Raw genomic sequence first — 26,889 nt, forward strand, 5'->3', positions numbered from 1 at the left:
GTTTATGTTTTTAATTTTATGAGTTGGTGTCACACCCCAAAATCGGAACGGCGGAAACGTTCTGGGGTGGATGACGTCATGTCAAGTATCACAACATATGCAGTATAGTAATCAAAGTACAACAACCATTGCATTAATAGTAATAGTTTTACATAGTTTACATTACACAGAAACATCAAAGTTATACAAGTAATAATATAGGTGCAGCTTGGTACTAAACTGACTTCACCAAAAGCTCCTGGGATGTACCTGTCTATTGCTAACCTGAGAATACAAGTTGTTTGAAAGCGATTATCAGCATTTTTATAAATGTTGGTGAGTTCATAAGTATTTAGTGTCATTTTATTCAAATAACTTTATAAAAAGTGGTAGTTTAGAATCAACGGTGTATTAGAGTCCCTTTCCAGAAAATCCTATATTTTCTAAATAAGAGTAGTCTTCTACCAAGACCCGACAATATTATGTTTTAAAGAGAATTTCCCTAAAATATTATCCTTACCAAAATACGGTATTTGACTTTAAAGAAAGTAGAAGGATATCAAAAGTAAAAACTTTAGGGAAAATAATATAGGCCTCAACAGGAAATACTGCTGACTAAGGCAAAATAAATCATAGACTCCAGGAGAGTATCGAATAAACGACACGCCTGGCTCAGTCTAACAAAAGGAGATACGGACCCCAGACAGTATCAGATGCATGATACGTCTAGCAAGGTCTAAAACAGAGAGACACAGACCCCAGACAGTATCAATTGAATGATACGTCTAGCAAGGTCTAAAAACAGTGAATACAGTGTTAATTCCCGTTACCTTAAGGCCATGAATTATAAGGTAACCCCGAGATACTCCTAACCATACTGATAGACACTAAAAAACTTGACGCCCTGTAAGCGTCAAAAATAATGTGACATTTGCCACCCCTTGGCTTGGTAGGCCGCGGACTGTAGCTAACAGTCAGGGTGTGGGGGTGTCAATCCCGTATAGATCTATACACACAATGCCCGCTCTCCCTACAAGAGACTGGTTACCAACTAGACAACGGAGAAGGTCGTGTCCTAAAGATGCATCTCGTATAGTGAGTTCTGATGTAAAATACTGGACTAATGATAGAGACTCACAACTAAATTGACCGACGTAAACCTATATGTCTATGCATGTATACATAATATATAATTAATGATCAAACGACCCTCGGACGGATATCCGATCCCACCAGACCACATCTCAACGAAGAAAAGGAAATAGGGCGAACTAGCCTTCCTAAGTCCTTTAAACATTATTTATATAACTATACAAGCACAGACATACATTTAACTAAGTAGAAGCATTTAACGAAGTTGAAGTGTTTATCGAAGTAGGAGTGTTTCACGAAGTGGAAGCGTTAACAAGTAGGAGCGTATCACTAAGTAGAAGCCTATCAAGAAGTAAAAGCGTTAACGAGTAGGAGCGTATCACTAAGTAGAAGCGTATCAAGAAGTATAAGCGTTAACAAGTAGGAGCTTTAACTAAGCAGAAGTGTATCAAGAAGTATAAGCGTTAACAAGTAGGAGTGTATCACTAAGTAGAAGCGTATCAAGAAATATAAGCGTTAACAAGTAGGAGCGTATTACTAAGTAGGAGCGTATCATTAAGTAGAAGCGTATCAAGAAGTATAAGCGTTAACAAGTAGGAGCATATCACTAAGTAGAAGCGTATCAAGAAGTATAAGCGTTAACAAGTAGGAGCGTACTACTAAGTAGGAGCGTATCATGAAGTATAAGCATTAACAAATAGGAGCGTATCACTAAGTAGAAGTGTATCAAGAAGTATAAGCGTTAACAAGTAGGAGCATTAACTAAGTATAAGTGAAGCAGTAGTATCTTAACCAAGTAGGAGTATAAAAAAACATGGAAGAAAACTTTGATGAAAACTTTGGAGAACCTTTATACTTTAAGAAATCATGACTTGGTATTCTTTTGTAAAATAAGTTTGAAAACCTTTTAGAAATCCTTTGAAAACCTTTCATAAACACATTTTGGTTATGACTTCGATAAAACAATATAAGTAAAGATTTGAACAAGTAAAGACGTTTTAGAAAACCATTTTCAGTATCATACTTGGTAAAACGATTGACAGTGTAATAAATCCTTGTGCATGCGGGTTATTAATCACATGTGATTGATATGATAACTAGCATGTTTAACTTCTATTCCCCCCCCCCCCCCATAAAACATGTAAAAACATTTAAAAGGTTAATTCAGGGGTATGAACTCACCTGTTGTAAGCGGATCCGACGGAGATGCCGGTATAGGACGCTAAGTGTCAAGTGAGGACTTGACCACACACGCGAATCCTATTTAACATGTAATGATACATTTAAGTATCTAATTAGCCATTTAGTAACTAATTAAGCAAGTAAAGATGTCTTACGACATAAAAACACTTTGCTACAAGTGCTAGAAGTGTCTCGGGTAACATCTAAGGGTGTGTATGGCCTAGATAGGTAGTTTACTCTTCAGGAGTAAATTCTTTATAGAGTTTACGGCCCTAAGAACTTGTCCCCATGAGTTTACGGCCGTAAACTCATGGATGGTGTGTTCTTTGATGCATTAAGGTCTTATAACACTTGTGGTATTAGGCTAGGTTCAATTCTAGGGCTTATGAAGGGTTTAAGGCTTCAAAATGGACCATTTGAGGAGTTTACGGTCCATTGACACTCCTTGAGGAGTTTACAGGCGTAAACCCCATGGTTTACAGTAGTAAACTCTTGGACACCTTCCATTCTTTGATTTCAAGGTCCTTGGCTCATTCCTAACAAGTTCTAGTGAGGGTATAAGGTTTTTTAGGGGGTTGAAACTTCATTTGACATGTTTTAGGGGAGTTTACGGTCTAAGCATATGCTTGGGCCGTAAACTATAGTTTGCCCTCCAAATGATGATGTTTGGGTGTTCCAAGTCCGAAATGGTAAGTCCCTTAGTCATATCTTAAGCCTAAATGAGGTTTGGAAGTGTTTTGGGCTTGATTTGCATGCTTAGAGGGTGTTTATTGTCTAAGCATATGCTTGGACCGTAAACCCTCTTTCAAGCCCCCAAACTTGATGATTCAAGGCTCAAACACTTATAGGTTTAACCCAAAACTAGTTTCTAAGCCTAGAGGAGGGAGTTTTGGGCATTTTGGCACCATTTTAGGTGTTTACGGCCTAAGGAGGTTCTTAGGCCGTGAACTCCTTTTAGTTGGCTTTCTTGAGTATTTTTGAACTATAGCAACAAGCAATGATGTTTAGAACAAGTTAGGGTAAAGGAACTTACGTTTTGGAAGCGGAAACTTGCGGTTTTAAGGTGAAATTGGACTTGAGGAGATAGAGTAGAGAGAGAAAGTGGGTCTAGGTGGTAAAAGGGTTCTAAGGAGTGTCCACCCTCCCTTATATAGGGTTTGGGTGTTGTACCCGGTATACGACTACCCGATACTTATGTTTAACGAGGTTTAAAATTTTACCCGGTTAAATGGCCGTACATAAAACTAAACTTTTTTTCCAAATAAATGGAAAGATTATCTACGTGTTTTTATTTTCGCCTGACGAATATTAATTAAAATATTCCAACGGGTTTAACTCCGGTCAAAAATATTTTCGGGATAAATTTGGCGAATTTTTGACGTAATTAATTTCGACGTTAACTCCGACGTTAAAACTAACAGAAATTTTTGGGTTGTCACAGTTGGTGTCAATCATTTGCTTTGTGAACAAGTTTATATTCTCTTGTAAAAAATACGCAACTCCATTTCAAGGTTCAATTATTTAATAAAGTACAGATCTTTCGTTTTCCAAAAAAATATAAGAATCTTGTTATGTATATAAAGTGCATTAAAGGTGTTGTTTTCCTTATGGTGTCATGGTTTCTCTTTGTCTAATAGTATTTTGGGATGAACTTCGGAAATTTTGGTATTTATCTTGCAACAAAAGATATGAAAAAAGTTGCAATACATAAACCTTATGGTCCGACAATAAGGTAAAGAATCATCATTTATGTATTTTCCAGAAATTAATGAAAAAAAAAAAGAATGTCAGATTTTTTTCAAAACATCAGTAGAATAAAATGTCAGGTCTGGGATTACAACACCAATTAACTTGCTTCAAATATTTACCATTAAGACTACTATTAAATATTAATCTGTCTATCAAAAAACAAAAATGGGATCTTTTTATGCTAAAAAAAATAACAATGGACTTTATAGACTGCATTGTAATTTATATACTGACACACAAGTCTCTGTCCTGCAGCAACCTATTGAGAGCACAATAGATTGGTTGTTTGGTGTAATCTTGAATCTGCAAAAACATCAAATATTGAAGACAATAATAAAATAAATAATGTGACAAAGAATTACCAAACAAAACAAAACTTAGTATTTCTTGTAAAAAATGTAACAATATAATGTGATTCTAGTAATGATGCATATGATTATAGGAGTCATATTACTAAAGCAAGTTTGTACTTAGTTATGTCTATATAAATGTAGTCATTTGCATGCAAAAAGGATATAATCTTTCCTTCGTTTTACGTTTTGTATAAGAAATAATTTAAATTGGGACAGAGGGTATATAACATTTTTTAAAAAGATTGGTAACATGAACGAGGTTGGCATCTTCTATGTCAAATATATCTATTGCAGCACAAGAATGGCCACAGACTCAAATTGCATGAGAAAAGATGGCCAGACCAACAAAATGGGAATTATATGAATTAAAAAAAAATAAAAAACCCAATAACATTACCTAAGAAACCCATTGACCAAGAATAATTACAACTTCCCTACGTATAATCCGCAATTTGGGATGAGCATTTGTGAGTTCGGACGATACATCGTTGTCAAACCTGCAAAAATTTCACCCAAAAAAAGTATAATTCAACTTACAGAAAAAATAAAAAATACATCAAGATATTAAGTAAAAAAACACAACACTTTATGTAGATAACATATATATATATATATATATATATATATATATATATATATATATATATATATATATATATATATATATATATATATATATATATATATATAAGTATAGGAGGGTAAAAAAAAAGTCACACCGGTCCTCAAATGATCAACTGAAATACCAAGTTAGTTCAATTTAACAGCTTTGACTTTTTAAAGGAGTCAAATATCAAAAATAAAAGTGGGATTATTTGGCATACATTCAAAATATGTTGAAATTGAGTTTAGACTCAAGAAATACCTTTGGTAATGAGTTATAAACATCAAAGAACAAAGCAATTTGAACTCTCGAGTTTGTAAAAGTAATTTAGTAACAGTAGACAACATCGACTTTTGGTAAAGTCCTACACAAGAATGGGAATTTCAAGTCTATGATTAGGAAGCTAGTTAAAGTTTGCTATTGGGACATGTATATGATATTACTTGATGATGCTAAGTTGAAGATGCAAGTGTTTGGTAAGTCATCTTGTAATTATTCACTTAGTTGTAAAAAGATTGCAAAAAAGTCAACTTTTAAGAAAAGAAAACACTAATTTTGAAACGAATTTGTAAAAAAAAAATGGTCCAAATGTAATAAAATTTAAAACCTGGGTCAAAATTATAAAATTCTAAAATGACATAGCATGGAAAACCCCCAAATTCAATATGACCTTCGCTAATGCGATGAATTGTTTCATTAATTCCATTAAGGGAGCAATGTATGCACTATCTTCAATATTTAAAGTTTGCTATTGGGACATGTATATGATATTACTTGATGATGCCAAGTTTAAGATGCAAGTGTTTAGTAAGTTATCTTGTAATGAATCACTTAGTTGTAAAAAGATCTTAAAAAAAGTCTTGAAAAGTCAGTTTGTAAGCAAAGATAGCACTAATTTTAAGACGAATTTGTAAAAAAAAAATGAAAATTTGGTCCAAATGTAATAAAATTTAAAACATGAGACAATTTTCTAGAATTCAAAAATGACATAGCATGTAAAAACCAGAAAAAAAAAAACAAAACAAAAAAACAAAAGTTTATTCAATTTTATGTAAACTATTGTTATTATGTTAACTCTTGTCAATATGGCATTCGCTAATACGATGAATTGTTTCTTCAATTCCATTAAGGGAGCAACATACGCACTATCTTCTTAGAGAATTTTTTTAACAATATTCTCAAATAAAAATGACGGAATATTTATAACGAATTTAATTTGCTTCGAAATCAACCAAGGAATGGGAATAATGTCATGAACATAATTTTCTATTGCAAAATTAAGCCAATTAAGTAGAGATTGTTTGACATTTATTTGCAACCAAATATATTCTCATTCATTCCTTTTTAATGCGCTCAATTTACGTTCCCATCTTCACCAGCAAAACTTCTACCTTTGCAACGTTGATATCCAATTCCTCCTACTTATATTACATACTAGTTTATAACCCGTGGAAACACGGTTATAAAATTAATTAAATTTTTATAGTAAAAATTTAAAATTATTAATCAATTATTTTAAATAAATTATTAATTAAGAGATATTTTTATTAGTTATGTGAAATTATAATCGTTGATTTAAATAAATATATAAAATTAATTTTCAATATATATTAGACATTTTTTATATGTGAATTAATGAAAACAATAATATAAAATTGAAAATTTAAATTTAAATTTAAAATAGAAAATAAATATATTGACAAATAACATCACATTAATGAGGAGGTAATACATTTAAAATGGATAAGTAATAGATTGACAAGTGGCAACACATTAATTAAGAGGTCTAATATGATGACACATGACAAAACAACTACTCTTTTATTAGTATAGGGAGATATGTATATGTATGTCTCTTTTTCTTTCATTTTGAGGTTATTGTATATTTGTATATGTTTTGTGTGGATAATATACCAAGATACGTATAACACATACTTTGTATATTATAGCCACATGTCAGTTAAGTGTTTGATTAAAAACTTAGAAGTAAAGAGTTTTGATATCATAAAAGACCCTATATTTTGGGTTTTTTGGATTAAACCACAACTTTATATTTTTCCTAAAAGTACCTTGCATTTTTCTTTTTTCTTTTTTCAATTTGGCCATTTTAGCAGGTTTACCGATAATCTTCCAGTTTTAGACAAATTTTTCTGGAAAAACTCAACTTTTTTTTTCCTCGAAAAAACCTTAGATTTTTATTTTATTTTTCTAAAAAAAACCTTCACATTTAACATTTTTTTGTTCGGAAAAAAAAAATTAGGGTTTTCCGGAAAAATTGTCTAAAATATATGGTCTTTATCAAGAAAAAAAATTAATTTGAGGTTTAATCCAAAAAACACTCAAAATATATGGTCTTTCATGACATCATATCATTAATCATTATCATATCATATCATATCATACTATATTATAAAGGAAACATTTTTCTTTTCATCCACATTCATTTGAAACTCCCATGCATTTTCCTTTCACCACATTCATTTGAAACTCCCATTACTTTTTAATTTCTTTCTAATAATAATTATAAGTTCGTTAATAAGGTTAAATAAATATAAAACCTAAAGTGTAATCATATATAAACTAAATTTCAATATTAAAATAATATATTTACTTCTACTTATAAAGTTATATTTTTTTAACTTTTAACATATTATACTTAATTTATCAACTTTAATATATTGTTGAATGTGAATCATTATCATTTTAAAGATACAATTTTGGAACAATTTGTATAAAATATTTAAATTATTAATTTGAATATAACATTACAGAGTCAACTTAAATATAAATTTTAGTTAAACTTAAACAATCCAAAGACTATTTTGTAAATAATTAAAAAGTGATTAGTTGTAGTGTCTTTCGAATTATGATTATAAGTTGGTTAATAAGGTTAAATAAATATCAAACCTAAAGTGTAATCATAAATACACTAAGTTTCAGTTTTAAAATAATATCCTTACTTCTACTTATAAAGCTATGTATTTAACTTTTAACATATTATACTTAATTTATTAGATTTAATATGTTGTTGTATGTAAATCATTATCAGTTTAAAGCTATAACTTTTGAACAGTTTGGGCAAAATACTAAAATTGTTAATTTAAATTTAATATTACAATGTCAGCTTAAATATAAATTTCAGTTCCACTTAAAAACCCCACTAAAAACCAAATAATATTTTGTAAATAGTTAAAATGGATAAAATGTAGTGATAATTGCAAAAACTAAATTGTAATCTTAATTTAACTAAACTATTTCCTAAAGATATTTTTATAATCGTTAAAAGTTTTCAAATAAGTAGCTTAAAATAACTTACAATAACAATAGTTATAAAATAACTATATATAAATGATTATATTGTTACTTTTAAAATCAAAAAACAATGTTTGATGTTTTAAATAATTATAATGATAGAAATTAAATCATTAAGAAAATCAATTTTAAAAAATTAATTAACTATAACGATAACTATAAATAACATTAAACCATATATTATATTTAATTTTATTAATGTGTAACTTACGGATATAAGTGATTCAAATGATTAAGATTATACAGTTATAATAGATGTATATATTATCATATAATTCAAAATAATCAATATATTATATCAATTTAGTATATGAATTATTATATCAAATTTAACAACATTATTGATATATTAAAAAAAACATATATTTGTAAATACTTCAACTATAGGTGTTTCTGCGCAACGCGCGGACATTCGCCTAGTATACTTATAAAGGAAGCATTTTTTCTTTCACCACATTCATTTGAAACTCTCATTCATTTTTTCTTTCACCACATTCATTTAAAACCCTCATCACTTTTCAATTTCTTTCTAATAATGATTATAATTTTATTAATTAAGTTAAATAAATAGCCTAGTATACTTATACAGGAAACATTTTTTCTTTCACCACATTCATTTGAAACTCTCATTCATTTTTTCTTTCACCATATTCATTTGAAACCCTCATCACCTTTCAATTTCTTTCTAATAATAATTATAATTTTATTAATTAGGTTAAATAAATATCAAACCAAAAGTGTAATCATATATAAACTAAATTTAAATATTAAAATAATATATTTACTTCTACTTATAAAGTTATGTTTTTTAACTTTTAACATGTTACACTTTTATTAGTTTTAATGTATTATTGGATGTAAACCATTATCATTTTAAAGATACAATTTTGTAAGACAATTTATATAAAATACTAAAATTATTAATTTAAGACTAAATTGCAAAAATGGTCTCTATGGTATGCATTTTTGGGGGGTTTTAGTCCAAACCCCGATTTTTTTGGCTTGGTGGTCGTTTTGAGCTACTTTGTTTGCAGCTTTGGTCCCTGTCCAAACTAAAAAGACTATTATACCCTTAATGAATTTATTTTTCATTTTTCTTTCACTTTTTAATATTGAATATAAAAGTGGCCCACTTATCCACCCCACCTCTCTCTCTCTCTCTCTTTACAAATTCACACACACCTACACTTCTACTTCTACATTTCCTCATCTGTTCTCTTCTCTCCTTATTGTCAATCGAATCTAGAATCTGTGGTAACAAGAAATATTGACAAGAAAGTGAATTCCAAGAAACATACATCCAACAGAGGTGACAATTTCTTCTCTGAATTTATATGCAATCTCTTCTTACCTCATCAACGATTTAGGAAGAATTTACACACACACACACATACTTTTTGAAATCGATTGAGAAGTCGAAGACATATCGGGGGATGAAAATGATTTCATATATGTCAAGATTCAACTACCTTCGATATCTCAAGATTCAAACCCGACAAACCCTAATGAATATTAAATTCATTTTGGATCCAAAATCAATTTTAAGGGTGAAATCGAACCATGATTATCTTCTGTTTATCTCAGATGACTCGATTAATACCTCCTCTATAGTGAGGCATCTGGGTTTTTTTGATCTTGAAGTTTAAAGTGAAAGATCCGGTACTCAGGAAGAGAAGAATGTTAACGGAGAAGATGTGGATTTCATTGAAGGGTCGTCGGTTGCTAATGGTGGTGGTTGCGAATTAGGCGAAAGGAAAACAGGTATGGAGGAAGATTGGTAATTTTAGGGTTGATTTGTTGTCAATTTCATCATCATAATGGAATGGGTCGGAGGTGGGTTGATTTGGGAATCCAGGTTTGTGTTGATTAGAATAGTGTTTCCTCAAAACCTGTTAACATAAAAAAAAAATGCAGTTGGAAGTGGGTTGATGTGGGAATCCCTGATTTGTTTCTCCATTATCATCGCCATCATCGAGTAAAGCGTAGGTGATGGCAAGGGTAAGAAAGAAGAAGAAGGAACGAAAGACTTGGGTCAGATCATAGGAGGAAGAAGATGGACACGAGAGGGTTAGAAAAGGACAATAATGGGTTTAGAGAGAGAGAGAGAGAGAGAGAGTGTGTGTGTGTGTGTGTGTGTGTATGTGTGTGTGTGTGAGGTGGGGTGGATGAGTGGGCCCGCTTTTATATTTAATAATAATAAGATTAAAAAGTGAAAGAAAATGAAAAATAAATTCATTAAGGGTATAATAGTCTTTTTAGTTTGGACAAGGACTAAAAGTGCAAGTAAAGTAGCTCAAAAGGACCACCAATCCAAAAAATAAATTCATTAAGGGTATGATATCTAGAATGGAGGAATATATGATCCCTTATCTAATGGACATGTCATTGACAAAGGTCAGAGTTCATCTACAAGGTCAGAGTTCGACAGAAGCTTTTGAGAACTACGATTGCCAGTCGGTTCTTGAAGTCATACGCAATAATAGTTTTAGACTTATCCAAGTGGGAGACTATTGGATTAATGTCTAAGTCCATAACTATAACTGGTAAGACTTGACCCGACCCGACATGGTCCATTTGGGTTGCATGGCATCATGCATTTGGATAGACTATAATGAGAGAAATAACACTTAAGGTTGGTTAATATATTATAAGTTCTAATATATTAATAAGATTATTTAATTAGTATTGATCAAGAATTAATCTAGGATTAATTAAGTGATCAAAAGAAGACTAATTAAATATATGGGTTGATTGTGTAAATCATCCATACGTATATAGTGGGCTAATGCTCTATGGATTATCTAGTTGGGCTAAAACCCATATGATGCTTCATGGATGCTCCATGGTGTTTTTGTACCCATGTATCATGGAAATGAAAGGCCATGTCAATTAGGGTTTACATGGTGTAACCCTAACTATATATGCATCTTATTCTTGACCAAAATCGACACTAGTGTGTGTAAACGAAGAGCTAGCCGATTTTCATGAAGTGAAGAATTCTCTCAAGTTATTCCAAATGTATTTGGTGTTGTGTGAACCATTTGAGGTGTCACACTTGAGGCACTAGGCACTCAAGCTTCATGAAGACATTCTACATCAAAGAGGTATGTATTATATCTTATTATATTCATTGTTTTGTATGCTAGATTAGGATAATACCTTGGATGTTCATATTTGCATGTATAATAGAGAAAACATAGATCCAAGGTATTTAGGGTTGCATGTACACTTAGGAGTGTTAGAATGCTCAAGACCCAACATATAGGAGTACGCTCATCATAATGCATGGTTTACGCATCAACGTCTTGTACATTGTGCTTTAGCAGTCGGTATATAGGGCGTATATTTCGAGTATGCTGGACGTACTCCCCATGAATCCATTTTGGGCCTTTTGGGCCTTAGGCCATTTGAGGTTGGACCAATTATAGAGGGGTAAAATGGTATTTTTACCCCTTATGAAGTTGGATAATTGATTGAGCCTTGGATTTTAGGTTATTGGGTTAATTATTAATTATGGTTGTATTTATTGTTAGTTGGTGCGAGGTTATTCGATTCAGTGACCCGAGCAGTTATTTGATTATCAGCGGATTGACGTGAGTCTCCTCACTATACCCGTGGGTCGAAGGCACCAATGCCGACCCACTAGGTTCTGTTATGTTAGATGTCTTTGTGACTCTTGCATGGTATGTCAGGCAAGGCCTATTTGTGGTATTTTGGGGAACTTACGTAAGCTTTGTGCTTATGGTTTTTATGGTTATGGTTTCAGGTACTTCCAGTTTGAAAATGAAGGGTCCCACGTGATCGCAATGCATCCACCCATGTTTCTACATTATGATCATTTTGAGATTGTACTATGATGACTATTTTATTATGAAATACTTTTGGATGTTTGAATATAAAATAATTAGTGTTTTGATTAAATTAAAATTAAAAATTTTACCTCATGATTTTTGGGACGTTACACTTCCCATCTGATTTGAGATCACAAATGAAACTGGATGGTACCTTCATGACTTCTTCTTATCTTGACCATCTCTCTCCACCTCTTTTTTTTCTCTATCCGACTCTTTTCTTTTTCTACATGATCTGCCACACATCCTTAACCTTCCATCCAGCTGGTCACCAATCATCTTCGATCACTATGTTTGTTAGGGTTTGTAAACCTAAAGCCAGGTGGTGGATTTAGGGTTCTTAACCATATTAAACACACATACAGACAAAAACAGACAAGATATAGTTCTAAGCGATGTTCATATGCCAAACATGGATGGAATCAAACTCCTTGAACATATCATAATCAAAATGTACCTCCCCTTCATCAGTAAGCCACCCATTTCGTCATTCCCAATTCCAATTTCTCAGTTAAAATCATTGTTTTTTTATTCGACAATTGTTTTTTGGTACAAAAACGAAATTGTTGTGTTCGCTCCTATGTTATCTGGGATTAATTTGGGTTGTTCGTTACAAGACATATGGAATCGCGTATGGAGAAGTTACCAGAGAGGGGGAAAGAAGATGAGAAGTTAATGGGGAAGTGTGTGGAAGAGTTGAAGAAGAAATGTTTAGATTTTGATTTGTTGAAGAAAGTTGATGCACTTCGAAGGGCTAAAAGTTTGCGGGTTGAAAGTAAAGTTGTGAAGAAATGATCAACAAGAGACTTTGTTACGTTTTGTTGGTGCTCCTACTAGGACCAATCTCTACAATTGATGTAAAAATGGTGATATGAGTTTAACTTTTTGATTACATTAGTGAGATTTGGGTTCTTTTTCAATATCCAAGTATATCAAAATTGCAAATTGCAGGTGGTTGAGAGAGAGAGAAAGAGGGTTACTGGTGGAGAGGGGTGGGGCGAGGTTTTATTTTTTATTTTTTATAATTATTTAAATATTAAAATAAATTAAAAAAATAGAAGAATGAAATGAAAATGACAAAATTGACTTTTTCAAATGTATCATGGACCAAAACCACTTTTTTTATTTTTTATTTTTTATTTTTGAACCTCTTTATACAAGTTGAAATTTTTTTAGATTGTAGACACATTTTTTTTTTTTTTTTTTTTTTTTTTTTATAAATCTCATAGACTAATTTTATGTTTTGTTTATTTTCTATAAATTTTTTTTAATGATTTTGTTGAATACTTTATGGCGAAATGAAACTGATACGTTAATCATTATTTTCCGGGTTTTTACTTTTTCCTAGTGTTGGAGACAGGTACAACGTCTTTGAAATAAACAAAACCTCTCTCTTCATTTGGACTATTATAGGGTTTTCACTAGTTTCCACCTTTTCAAATCGCTGATGGTGGAGGTACGAAGACGTTCATGAAAATGTTGTGCTCGAGCCTCTTTTAATTCTTATGGTGGTTTGATGTTTTTGGAGACGATCTCTTTGATGGATTAACGATTGTGGTTTCACGAAATGAACGGTGAAGTTCATAGTAGCAAACTGTCCAAATGAAAGTATACACAAAAACCCTAAATGATTTTCACTACATTTTGATCGCATAAAGTAACGAACTCATTTCCAGCACATCGAATCATCTTCTCAACCTTCCTGTAGAAACCCCCTGACTAGAAGTTGTTTCCAAGCGTTTGAGTTTAGGGTTTCCTCGAATTCCATCATATTCTGTGGATTCTTAGGGTTTTTGCTTTCATTCCTCTGTTTTTTTCACACAGTCGCACAATGGGCAGAAAATCCAGAATGTCAAAACAAGGTGACCTCATCTGATTTATATTTTCATTTACCGAGTATTTTTCTTTCATCTTGCTCTCCTACTTATGTGCATGCATATTTATGTGTATCGATGTGATAGTAGTCAAAGTCGACCGGAGGATAGAGCCTGAAGACCTTGACGATGAAGACGATGGTATGGATTTTTTTGCATGATTTTGAGTATTTGTTTGTTTTCATGGTTCTGATTCTCTGAAGTTTCTTTACCGCGTACTTGTTCCGTCTGTGTACCAGTGTATTTTGTTTTGGTAGAGCATTACTTGTTTACTCTAGATCTTTTGCTACCACTTATATGCATGCAAAATTATAATTTCTTATCTTGATCACTTTATGTTTATTAACACAATCTGTAACAGATGTCTCTTTACTCTATTTACGTTCATATTCAGCTTCATGTTCTGATATGATTGTGTTTCTTGCCTTCACCAGACCAGTATGAGAATGACGGTTTCTTAGTGGACGATCTTGAAGAAGATGAGGCCGGGGAGGACAGTGATGATGCTAAGCAAAAGAAGAGGAAGAAAAAGAGGTAAATATTTTTACCTTCTACCGTTAATTGTTGATGCATTACTGATTGCTACCTTCCTGACACCTGTGTTGCCAATTTTGAAGAGAATCAAAGAAGACTTATGTTCTGGATGAAGATGACTATGAGCTCCTTCAAGAAAACATCCCTGGCTATCATCGCCCAAAAATTGTAAGTCTCTTGCTTCTTCACTTCATAATTTAAGACTTTAAGTTGTTTCAACGCTTTCTCTCATGCTTTGACCTTTTTATGCTTTTGAATCTTTTAGGAAAGTGAAAACTTCAAGCGGCTGAAGAAAGCAAGGGTTGATGGTGATGAAGGACCATCAGCGGTTTTTGGTAAGGAAGAATATGACAGAAGTGGAATGGCTAAGGAGAAGCTAACACGTACTTTATTTGGGGATGATGATGGTAGATTTTAAATACACCAAAACTTATTGTTTGATTGCAATGAAATAGATTGCTTTTTTATTTGAGATATTTCCAAATTGCCCACAATTTCTAGTCTATTTGTAGGTGATAGCTCTGAAGATCTGCTGGATGAGGGGAAGGATGCTTTGCTCAGTGAGGATGAAATAGCCGATTTCATTGTTGAAGAAGTCGAAAAAACTGAACCTGCTGCTCCATCGAGGTGTGGCTTTTGCTGCTTAGTAGTAATGTGGATGTTTTCTCTTTGTGTTTTATTTCCCACATGATTTCCCTAAACCCTAATGCAGGAGTGTCAAAGCTAACAAGAAAAAATCAAAGAAGTCTGCAGGACACTCTTCAAGGCAGAGTGTTAATGACATATTTGGTGGTCTTGATGACATCTACAAGTTGGGGCCAGAAAATGTTAGCAAATACAGTGAACCCAATGAATCGAAGGAAAAAAAGGTTGAAGATGAGTTTGAACCAATTCTTGTTCCAGAGAAGTACATGATCAAGAAGGATGAGCACATCAGGGAGACAGATATTCCAGAAAGAATGCAGGTTTGATGCTAACAAGTCTTTTCTACTTTCCCAATGTGCCCATTTGGTTTTTGGAGATAAAGTCAAGGGCTCCATATTTTTTCAAATTTTTTTTGTTGTTGTAGATTTCTGAGGAAACCACTGGTTCTCTACCACCACATGATATGAGCATAGACAGGGAGAGCATCTGGATTCTTAATCAATTCAAAATGGGCATGGTACCTTGGTTTCACAAAGGAGGTAATACAAGTACAACAACTGAAGAAGGAAATGAGTTGCCTATACTTAAAGACGATGTTAAAAGGTTTTTGGAGCTTGTGCATGTTCAGAAATTAGATGTAAGTGTTACATGTTATCTGTGTTTTTTGTGGGGATCTGTGAAGTTTGTTTCTTTTAATTATTTCCTCTTGTATCAGGTTCCTTTTATTGCTATGTATAGAAAGGAGGAGTGTCCTAGTCTTTTTAAGGATATACAAGTAGCTGATGAGGAGAATCAAGATTTCTCTGATGATAAACCCACGCTGAGGTGGCACAAGGTGGTTTGGGCTATCATGGATCTTGACAGAAAGTGGTTGCTATTTCAAAAACGAAAAGGTGCTCTACAAATGTACTACAACAAGCGTTTTGATGAAGACCGAAACATATACGATGAAACACGCCTTCATTTAGATCAAAAGTTTTTTGAGTCGATTATCAAGTCACTCAATGTAGCAGAAACAGAAAGGGAAATCGATGATGTGGACTCAAAGTTCAACCTCCACTTCCCGCCAGGTGATGTTGTAGATGAAGGAGAATTCAAGAGACCAAGAAGAAAATCACAATATGGGATTTGCAGTGAAGCTGGATTGCGTGAAGTTGCTTGCAAAATCGGCTATAGTTCTGAAGAATTTGGATTATTGATCTCTCTTGAACAAATGAGAATGGATGAACTTGAGGATGTTGAAGAAACACCAGATGACATGGCATCAAAGTTTACATGTCAAACGTTTGAGAATCCACAAGCTGTGCTCAGAGGAGCTAGACACATGGCTGCACTTGAGATTAGCTGTGAGCCATTTGTCAGGAAACATGTTCGGGGGGTATTTATGGAAAATGTAACAATATCAACAAGCCCCACTGTTGAAGGGAAGGCAACCATAGATTCCCATCATCAATTTGCAGGGATTAAGTGGTTAAAAGAAAAACCTTTGACAAAATTCGATGATGCACAGTGGCTTCTTATTCAAAAAGCTGAAGAGGACAACCTGATTCAAGTTTCAATCAAGCTTCCCGCATCTTCACACGATAAATTAATAAGTGATGCTCAGGAGTATTATGTGAGTGGTGGTGTGAGCAAATACGCACAGTTATGGAATGAACAAAGGAAACAAATAATCAATGATGCTTTTGATGGTTTTCTTCTACCTTCAATGGAGAAGGAAGCAAGATCTTTATTGAGAAGTAGAGCGAAAAGCTGGTTGTTAATGGAATATGGAAGGATATTATGGAAGAAAGTCTCGGTGGGGCCGTATCAGAAGAAGGGACAAGATGGGAATTTATCAAAAGTTCCAGCGAGAGTCATGGCATGCTGTTGGGGTCCCGGAAGGCCTGCAACCACTTTTGTGATGTTGGATTCATTTGGTGAAATTGTTGATGTTTTATCTGCGGGATCTCTCAGTATCCGTGGTCAAAATGTGAATGATCAACAAAGGAAGAAAAACGATCAACAACGGATTGTGAAGTTCATGATGGATCACAAACCTGATGTTGTTGTTTTGGGAGCTGTGAATGTGCCCTGCAGCAGGCTGAAAGAGGATATTACTGAGGTGATTGTGTTTTCATATAGTAATTTTTACAGTATGCTGCAACAATCATTGGTTTGTTTGTATATGTAATTAATTCTGTAATACTATTATTTATGATCACAGATAATTCAGAAGGCGCTAGAAGATAGCTCAGAAGATGGACTAAGCGTTGTATATGGTGACGAGTCTCTACCCCGTTTGTATGAAAATTCAAATATATCATCTGAGCAGTTTCCGTCTCAATCTGGCAAGTTACTTTGATTGAATCTTGTCGATTTCTTTACATATTTCATTCCTTCCAAAAACGCCCTTAACTTGAATTCATTCATCTTTTTCAGGCATTGTGAAGCGTGGTATTGCACTTGGACGATACCTTCAAAACCCGTTAACGATGGCTGCAACTCTTTGTGGGCCCGGGAAAGAGATATTATCCTGGAAACTTAGTCCTTTAGAGAGCTTTATAACTTCGGATGAGAAGTACAGCATAGTTGAACAAATCATGGTAGATGCAACCAACCAAGTTGGGGTGGAGTTAAATTTGGCCATAACCCACGAATGGTTGTTTGCTCCTCTACAGTTCATTTCTGGGCTGGGACCCACAAAAGCGGTTTCTTTACAAAGATCTTTAATTCGGTCGGGTTCGATATGCACCCGGAAGGATCTGTTGACCCATGGTCTTGGCAGAAAGGTGTTCATAAATTCGGTTGGTTTCTTACGTGTAAAAAGAAGTGGGAATGCCACTAGCAGTAGCCAATCGTTTGATTTGCTAGATGATACAAGAATTCACCCGGAGTCGTATAATTTAGCTGAGGAATTGGCTAAAGAGATTTATCGTGCAGATGCCCAAGATGATGTAGCTGTGAATGATGATGATGATGATGTCATCGAGACAGCAATGGAGCATGTGAGGGAAAATCCGGACCTATTGAAGAGTCTTGACATTGACTCATATGCCAAATCCAAGAAACGGGAAGATAAAAAAGAGACTTTTAACCTTATAAAACAAGAACTGATAAACGGGTTTCAAGATTGGCGAAGAGAGTATGTAGAACCGAGTCAGGACGAGGAGTTCTTGATGATTTCTGGGGAGACGGAGAGCACGCTTTCGGAAGGAAGAATCGTGCGGGCTACGGTCCGTCGTGTGCTACCTCAGAGGGCGATATGTAGTCTTGAGTCCGGGTTGAGTGGTATGCTCAACAAGGAAGATTATAGTGATGATTTAAACGATGAAGAGTTGACTGAGAAGTTGAAGGAAGGTGATGTTTTGACTTGCAAGATCAAGTCAGTTGTGAAAGATAGGTATCAGGTTTACCTTAGTTGTAAGGAAAATGTTATGAGGAGTAAGTGGGTGTCGCAAAATGACAAACCCGTGGATCCGTATTATAATGAAGTTCGCGACAGTTCAGGGGAAAAGCCTCCGACTCCGAGTGGTAGTAGTAGTAGTAGTAAAGTTAAGGAGATAACAAAGAAGCTTTTCAAGCCAAGAATGATTGCTCATCCTCGCTTCAAGAATGTTACTATAGATGAAGCCATAGAGGTACTTATTACTATTAAATTAAATAATAATAACATACTTTTATTGTTGATTGATTAAATATTAAATATTAAATATTAAATATTAATTTACTTACTCAGTTACTGGCGGAGAAAGAAGCCGGTGAGAGTGTTTTCCGGCCTAGCTCTCGTGGAGCCTCATATTTAACGTTAACACTCAAAGTCTACAACGGGGTGTATGCTCACAAGGACATTCTAGAAGGTGGAAAAGAGCATAAGGACATTACAAGCTTGCTTCGTCTTGGGAAAACACTTAAAATAGGAGAGGATGTGTTTGCTAACCTTGATGAGGTCGGTCAGTTTTTTGTTTTTGCTATATAAAAGAAAAATCAATGAAAATAGGTTGCAGTTTCTTATATAATATATATATATATATATATATATATATATATGTATATATATATATATATATGTATATATATTGTATTGTTTTGATTGATTGATAGGTAATTGCGGGATATGCGGAACCCTTGGCAGGACATTTGAAGAAAATGTTAGGCTACCGGATGTTTAAGCATGGGACAAAAGCTGAAGTAGATGAGATATTGAGGAAGGAAAAGTCGGAGCACCCTTCAAGAATTGTTTATTCTTTTGGTGTCTCTCATGAACATCCGGGGACATTCATTCTGACATACATAAGGACTTCCAACGCGCATCATGAGTATATTGGATTGTATCCAAAAGGGTTTAGATTCCGGAAGAATATGTTTGAGGAAGTTGATCGGTTGGTAACATATTTTCAACAACATATTGATGATCCCCGTGAACGTCCTGGGGATTCTGCTGGCTGGGGCGGGGGCGGTGATGATGGTGGTGGTCGTGGCAGGGGAAGAGGAGGAAGAGGTAGGGGGCGGGGGAGAGGGCGTGGACGTGGCAGGGGAAATGATTCTGAGAATGAAAACCAGGATTCAGGTTATGGAGATGGTGGTGGCAGCAGTTGGGGTGGGGGTGGTGGTGGAGGTGGCGGCAGTAGTTGGGGTGGGGGTGGTGGTGGTGGTGGCAGTTGGGGGCAAAAGGCTTCTGATTCAGGTGATGCCAACAAGGATGCAGATGATAGTGGGTGGGGTGGCAGCAAGAAAAGTACTCAGGCAGGAGAAAGTGGTGGATGGTCTGGTGGTGCAAGTGGTGGTTGGGGACAGAAAAGTAACAATTCTGGTTCAGGAGATGCCAACAAGGATGCAGATAGTGGTGGGTGGGGTGGCACTAAGAAAAGTACTGATGGTGGTGGATGGTCTGGTGGCGGTGGCGATGGAAGTTGGGGGAAGAAGAATAGTGGTGCTGATGATTCAAACAAGGAAGCTGATAGCGGTGGGTGGGGTGGCAGCAAGAAAAGTACTGGTGGTGATGCAGGTGGTGGATGGTCTGGTGGCGGTGGCGGTAGTTGGGGACAGAAGAATAGTGGTGCTTCTGGTTCAGGCGGTGCCGACAAGGATGCAGATAGTACTGGGTGGGGTGGAGGCAAGAAAAGTGCTGGTGGTGATGCAAGTGGTGGTTGGTCCAGTGGTGGGGGGGCAGGTGGCGGTGGCGGTGGCAGCAGTTGGGGACAGAAGAATAGTGGTGCTTCTGGTTCAGGCGATGCCAACAAGGATGCAGATAATACAGGGTGGGGTGGCGGAAAGAAAAGTACCGGTGGTGGATGGTCCGGTGGCGGTGGTGGCAGTTGGGGACAGAAGGATAGTGGTACTTCTGGTTTAGGCGGTGCCGACAAAGATGCAGATAGTACTGGGTGGGGTGGCAGCAAGAAAAATACTGGTGGTGGTGATGCAAGTGGTGGATGGTCTGGTGGAGGTGCAAGTGGCGGTGGTGGTGGCAGTTGGGGGCTGAAGAATAGTGGTTCTTTTGGTTCAGGCGATGGCAACAAGGATGCAGATGGTACTGGGTGGGGTGGCAGCAAGAAAAGTACTGGTGGTGGTGCAATTGGCGGATGGTCTGGCGGTGGTGGTGCAAGTGGTGGCAGTGATGATGGTGAAAGTGGTGGATGGTCTGGTGGTGGTGGTGGCCGTGGTGCAAGTGGTGGATGGTCTGGTGGTGGTGGTGGTGGCCGTGGTGGTCGTGGTGGCCGTGGTGGATGGTCTGGAGGTGGTGGTGCAAGTGGCGGCAGTGATGGCGGTGAAAGTGGTGGATGGTCTGGTGGTGGTGGCCGTGGTGGATGGTCTGGTGGTGGCAGCCGTGGTGATGGTGGTGGTGGTCGTGGGGGATGGTCTGGAGGTGGTGGTGCAAGTGGCGGCAGTGACGGCGGTGAAAGTGGTGGATGGTCTGGTGGTGGCGGTGGCCGTGGTGGATGGTCTGGTGGCAGTGGCCGTGGTGGATGGTCTGGAGGTGGTGGCCGTGGTGGTGGCGGCAGTGCTGGTGGTGGTGGTTGGGGGTCGAAAAATAACAGTGCATCTGGCTTAGGTGACGCCAACAAGGATGCAGATAACAACAGTGGATGGGGTAAGAAAAGCTCTGGGGGTGGTGGTTGGTGATGGTGATGGTAAATGGTAATGGTAAATCTGGTATATCTTATTTTCTGACTTGACTTTTCTTTTAGGATATGTTTTAATGTTTATGCGGAAATTCGGATCCTATTTATTCTACCCGTCTTTTGTTGAAATCAAATCCAATGGCAATGTAGTAGTTTGTACAACTTCTTCTTAGCCAACTACTACATGTTTGCTCGATCGTTTTAAGTTTGAGTTTATTTCCCAATGCGTTATGCGTTCAGTGGCTCTTTATTATAATAACATATACATATACATATTTTTTTCGTAAATAACATTATTAGATTAGTTTGTCATTATTGAAAATCTGGACTTACAAAGAAATCGAAAAAGAAGGGGCCGAACAAAAAATATAGTATAATTACAATAATAGAACGGTTGATCAAATTTTTTTATATTATATTATAAAGCATAATAATTATATTTTGAATTTTAAGAGGTATAAGTCAATTATAATATAATCATAATTATATTATAAGATATAATTTTTTTTGTACAAATCAATTATAAATAAATAATTCATTAATACCTTTAAAGGTTTAAATACTTGAATTAAAGAAGGTTTTAAAAAAATTGAATTTTGATCAAAATGTCATTTTTAAAATATTAATTTAATGTATATAATTTAATTTATATTTCTTAAAATAGACACCAATATTAATTAATTACATTAAATATATAAACATATAGTATAAAGAAAATATATCTAAACATAAATATTTTATTTAAAAGTTGTTTTTATTACATAATAACTAATAATAAAATATAATAATTATTTTTTGTAAGAAAATTGTTCACCAAAAAAGTTATTTATCATCGTTGCTTTGTTCAGACACATATCAAACATAATTTAAATGTTTTCAACATTTTACAAAATCATAATCAAATAGTTGGTTATTTGAAACAAGATTATTAATCACATGACTTTAAAATATGATCACCATTAAATGCAATATTAATTTTTTTTTTATAAATTTGTTTACAACTAATTAAAACCAAAGAGGCAGCTTTGTTCTTTGACAAAGGATTGCGCAGGTCTATTGAGGATATGGTGGTATGTGGAGGCCCATTTTTTGGAGACATTCAGTGGCGCCTGACTTCCTTACCTATTCGTTTTGGTGGTTTGGGTTTGTACTCGGCATACGAGGTTTCCTCCTACGCATTTGTAGTCTCGAGGGCCCAATCTGGGGCATTACAAGACCACATCTTACATGACAATGGCGTATGTGGTATGGACTCGAATTACCTATGTGCTATGACTCATCTTCATGATACGATTCCGGGATTTGACTGTAGCGGTTTTACTAATAAGGACACCGTCCCCCCTAAATCCCAAAAAGTTTTTGCGTGTGCCATTTTTAGCAAAATCGTCCAAGATATGGAAGTCGACTATGACATGACTGTTAGACAGAAAGCAGTCTTTGAGTGTCTGCGGGCACCTCATGCTTAGGATTTTCTGCTAACTATCCTTATTGATGGTCTTGGCCAGCATATGTCTCCTGTGGAGTACCGAACTATCCTTCGTTACCGCCTCATGATTCCCATATTCCCAATTGACGAGATATGTCCGGTTTGCCGCAAGGCATGTTTGGATACCTTTGGGGAACACGAGGTTCATTGTAGAGAGCTCCTTGGTTTCAAGTACAGACATGATGTGGTTCGGGATATTCTCTTTGATGCTTGTCGGCGTGCTGGTATTTCTGTGAAGAAAGAAGCGCCAATGAACTTTTTGACGGACCCGGAGGATGGAAGGTCCACACTTAGACCGGCTGACATTTTGGTCTTTGGATGGATAGGAGGGAAGCATGCGTGTGTGAATTTTACTGGGGTCTCTCCTCTCGTTGGTCTGGGGAGCGAGGTTTTCACAATTGTGCATGCCGCTTTAAAAGCCGTTGCGTGCAAAGTGGTAAAGCACGATAATGCATGTATAGAAAATCAACATGTGTTTGTATCTTTTGCATTCGATATATTTGATTTTCTCGCACCAGAGGCGGTGGAGCTCCTCAATAGAGTCCAACGGGTCATACATTCTAATGTCATATCTCCTAGATCCATAAATATAGTTTTCAAAAGAGTTGGTTTTGCCATCCAAAAAGGGCTAGCGGCGCAACTTGTTGCCCGTTTGTCTTCAATCGATATGTATTTAACCTTTAAATGATTTGATTACATTGATAAAAAAAACACGATACGTTCACTTAAAAAAATTATTATTAATTTTTACAATTAATTAATTCTTTTTAAATAATTAAAAATAAATAAGATAAAAGGTACATAAAATAGCTACAAATTATAAAAATGATTAAAGATAATATATATTATATATTTACATTATATAAAAAACAAATAATTACCAGTAATATAAAATACAAGATTCAATACTTAAGGCTATAAGGCTCGAGGGAATGATGTCACTCCCTTATTTTGCCACACTTCCTTACCACACTCAAGGAATAGTATACCATGAAAAGAGAAAAGAGAAATAAGAGAGAGATAGAGGGATGAAGAGCGAGTGAGAAAGAGAGGACTGCTCCTAATTTTGGCCGCACACCTCAAACCGCATAGGGGGCGGTGTTTACTATGCCATATAGGCGTCACCTCATTCTTATCGCACTCAACTCTTCATAGCCTAAGACCTTCTGGAATAAATGTTATGAAAGAAATTCTTAGTTGAGTTGACAACGACGATGACTATGCACACCATCTATGACAGTGACCGTGGTGGGTTTCTTCACTCTTGCAAATCTTCTTGTCTTTTTTTTTTTTTTTTTCCTTTAAGGTGGAAAGTACTCCAGTGGTTCGTGATGGCTGATTTGAAAGCTCTCTATAACGTGAAGAGTACTCTTGAAGGCCTAAGTAAAAAATAAATGATGTTTCAGTTGTGTCTTATAACTTTTTCAATTACACACATACAAATAAAATAATATCACATTTTCAAAGAAAACATATTAAGACATCAATAACTAATTTGCAATTTTAAAATACATCTTAATTTAAGTAATATGTACCATATAACGGTGATTATAGGGTTCTCTTGAAAAAAAATATAGAAAAATGATTTTTTTAGTTCCGAAAAAATTTCATTTTTTTTTCTTCATGAAATCTTTAAGCCATGCATATGCATATGTTGTATTGTTTTGATTGAAAAATATACGTTGTAAGCATTGTGGCACCAATCAAAAGAAATTTTGATGATTTGACTTTTAAATAATTTACGCCAAGGTGAGTGTTCTAATATTTAATTAGCCTAATATAAATGTTCCAAATACCATGATCACAATTATGTTGAAATAGATTTCTATACGAAATAAATACATAACCTTGAAGCGGTCTAAGTGATTCCACCGAATAAACTTTTATTCATTGATAAAAGAATGTATCTAATAAATAACTAAGAGAAAATTACGTGAATGGTCCCTGTGGTTGGGGGTAATCTACGCGCTTGGTCCCTAATTTTTTTTCTTAACTCGGACGGTCCTTAAAATGTAATTTTGTTACGCGTTTGGTTCCTGACAGACCTAAAAATACTATTTTACCATTTTTATTTCTTTTTAAATTTTGTTATTTATTTATTTATTATTTATTAAAAAATTATTATTAAAAACAATCGGGTCCCACCCCTTACCTTCACCCTTCCCACCCATCGTCTCTTAATCATCATCATCGACCGATTTCTTCCAAAAACAATTGGCTACCACCACAACACACTCCTTCATCCATCATCTCCTACCCTATCATCGCCGGAAAGCTCCCATCTTCCTTTACCTTTGTCGGAAAGCTCTTAGTCACTTTCTTGCCATTTCACGCCGGACATCAATTTCAACCTAACAACCTCTACTCCATCAACACCATCGCCTTCTTCACCCTCGATCGAGAAGAAGGGGTGATGACGGAGCTTAGGGCTCCACACTGCTGCTCAATCCCTACATTGGAGGTCGTGTCAGCGACTTAGCACTGCTGCTTGGACCACCGTCGACCTATGGACAAACGTTGGTAGTGTTAGGGTTCCGCCACTGCTTCAGGTGCTACCCCACGAACCAACCCATTTGTTTCCCTTCCATTTGTTTCCTTACCATTCTTGATGTGTATTATGATTGAATCAAACCAAATACGAAGCCCTAAAATCACAGGATTACAGATATGTATCCTAACTCTCTTGGTGATTTGGATATATTAGGATATGAAGCATTTGGTTAATGATCTATGATTCCTTTTTTCATTAGGTTGGTGATTCAACTTGAAAACTCGAATTTTAGGTATTAGAATGTACACCCATCATCGATGCTCTTCATCTTCACAAACATCGATCTTTATCTTCAAGACCAGGGTTGATTTCTAGGATTCATCATAGATTAGATTTCAAACATTTTGATTTCTATGGTCATAGTGGGCTTTTGATTTTAATTTCGATTTTGATTTCTGGATTCATATGGAAAAACTCAATTTGGAGGTTTCATCTTGATTGTATCTGCGAGTTTTTCCTGGGGATTTTAGTTTTGGATGTGAGTTGTATATTGGATTTTTGTTTGGAATTTGAGTTGTTGCTTTGATTTCAAATTTATTTCATATTTATGGTCGAGTATTAGGTAGTCTTTGTTGATCTTATAGTGATTTCTTTGATACCTGATATGTGGTCGGAGATAGTGACCGGAGCCGGTGTCGGGAAACAGGATAGTCTTCCTCCATTGGGGGGAAGGAAAGAAGATTAAGTTGGGGTGGGTCCATTCAAAACAAATTATTAATAATTTATTTAATTAATAATAGGTGAAGTAATAAAAAAGAATTCAAAAAATAAAAATATATCATTAAGGGCAAAATAGTCTTTTAAGGTCTTGCAGGGACCAAACGCGCAATAGAATTACATTTTAGGGACCATCCGAGTTAAGAAAAAGAATTAGGGACCAAACACGCAGATTACCCCAAACCACAGGGACCATTCGCGTAATTTTCTCAATAACTAAACATAGGCTTTGTTTAGTACTACAACTAGTTGATAAGCTAGTTTATTTTCAAGTTTTTATAAATTTTCATTTTTACAAGTCAAAAAACAGTTTATAGGCTGATTTTTCAAAAAAAAAACATAAGTTTTTTAAAAATATTTTCATATATATCCTTCATTGGTTATAAAATACTCATTATCCTTGAAGTTATTTTATATCTTCATCTAAGTTATCAACTAATTTTACAAAACATTATTTTTTTAGTAGCTAATTTTTCGGCTGATACCCAAACACACCATAAAGTTCATTATAAAAATAATTTTGGATTGTACAATATGTCTAATAAATTATGTTTTTGGCATTGTCTAAGAGGGTGTTTGGCCAAGCTTATTTAGAAAAATTTTAACCTTTTGATTTATAACTTATTTGGTGAAATAAAAAGTTTTTAATAAATAAAGGGTATGTTATTTATCATTTTTTTACTTATTCGAAGTTAACAATCTACTTTTACCCAAACATTTTTTTTTTAACTTATACCTGTATCAAACTGTTAATATATCAAAAAAAAAACTCATTTTTTAAGCTTTGCAAACACCCCCTAAATCCAACTATGTGAGGGTGACTAAAATTGCAAAATCTCCAAACAATGTATAAAATAAA

At 35.0% G+C, this 26,889-nt stretch overlaps 1 protein-coding gene across 2 annotated transcripts; it reads left to right on the top strand.

Moving 5' to 3' along the window:
- Nucleotides 1–13,466: 13,466 nt before the first annotated feature.
- LOC111879399 (transcription elongation factor SPT6-like) lies at nt 13,467–21,438 on the top strand. Of its 2 annotated transcripts, none has more exons than XM_052767942.1 (13): nt 13,467–13,984; nt 14,084–14,137; nt 14,431–14,530; nt 14,614–14,698; nt 14,796–14,937; nt 15,043–15,157; nt 15,243–15,495; nt 15,600–15,812; nt 15,891–17,279; nt 17,382–17,505; nt 17,597–18,795; nt 18,894–19,103; nt 19,259–21,438. In XM_052767942.1, the coding sequence occupies exons 1-13, from the start codon at nt 13,954–13,956 to the stop codon at nt 21,275–21,277; spliced, it is 5,934 nt and encodes a 1,977-aa protein (XP_052623902.1). In that variant the 5' UTR covers nt 13,467–13,953; the 3' UTR covers nt 21,278–21,438. The 2 variants fall into 2 exon arrangements, with proteins under 2 accessions (XP_052623902.1, XP_052623903.1); XM_052767943.1 differs by having other exon boundaries at nt 14,087–14,137.
- The last annotated feature ends 5,451 nt before the right edge of the window (nt 21,439–26,889 follow it).

The sequence above is a fragment of the Lactuca sativa genome, chromosome 9, assembly GCF_002870075.4.
Source record: "Lactuca sativa cultivar Salinas chromosome 9, Lsat_Salinas_v11, whole genome shotgun sequence".
Lineage (NCBI taxonomy): Eukaryota > Viridiplantae > Streptophyta > Magnoliopsida > Asterales > Asteraceae > Lactuca > Lactuca sativa.

What these genes read in the sequence shown, in the direction of transcription:
- LOC111879399 (XM_052767942.1), top strand. Translation starts at nt 13,954, where the DNA reads ATGGGCAGAAAATCCAGAATGTCAAAACAAG. An exon ending in AAGAAGAGGAAGAAAAAGAG is followed by an intron (nt 14,531 to 14,613) that starts GTAAATATTTTT and finishes CCAATTTTGAAG; the next exon opens with AGAATCAAAGAAGACTTATG. An exon ending in GAACCTGCTGCTCCATCGAG is followed by an intron (nt 15,158 to 15,242) that starts GTGTGGCTTTTG and finishes ACCCTAATGCAG; the next exon opens with GAGTGTCAAAGCTAACAAGA.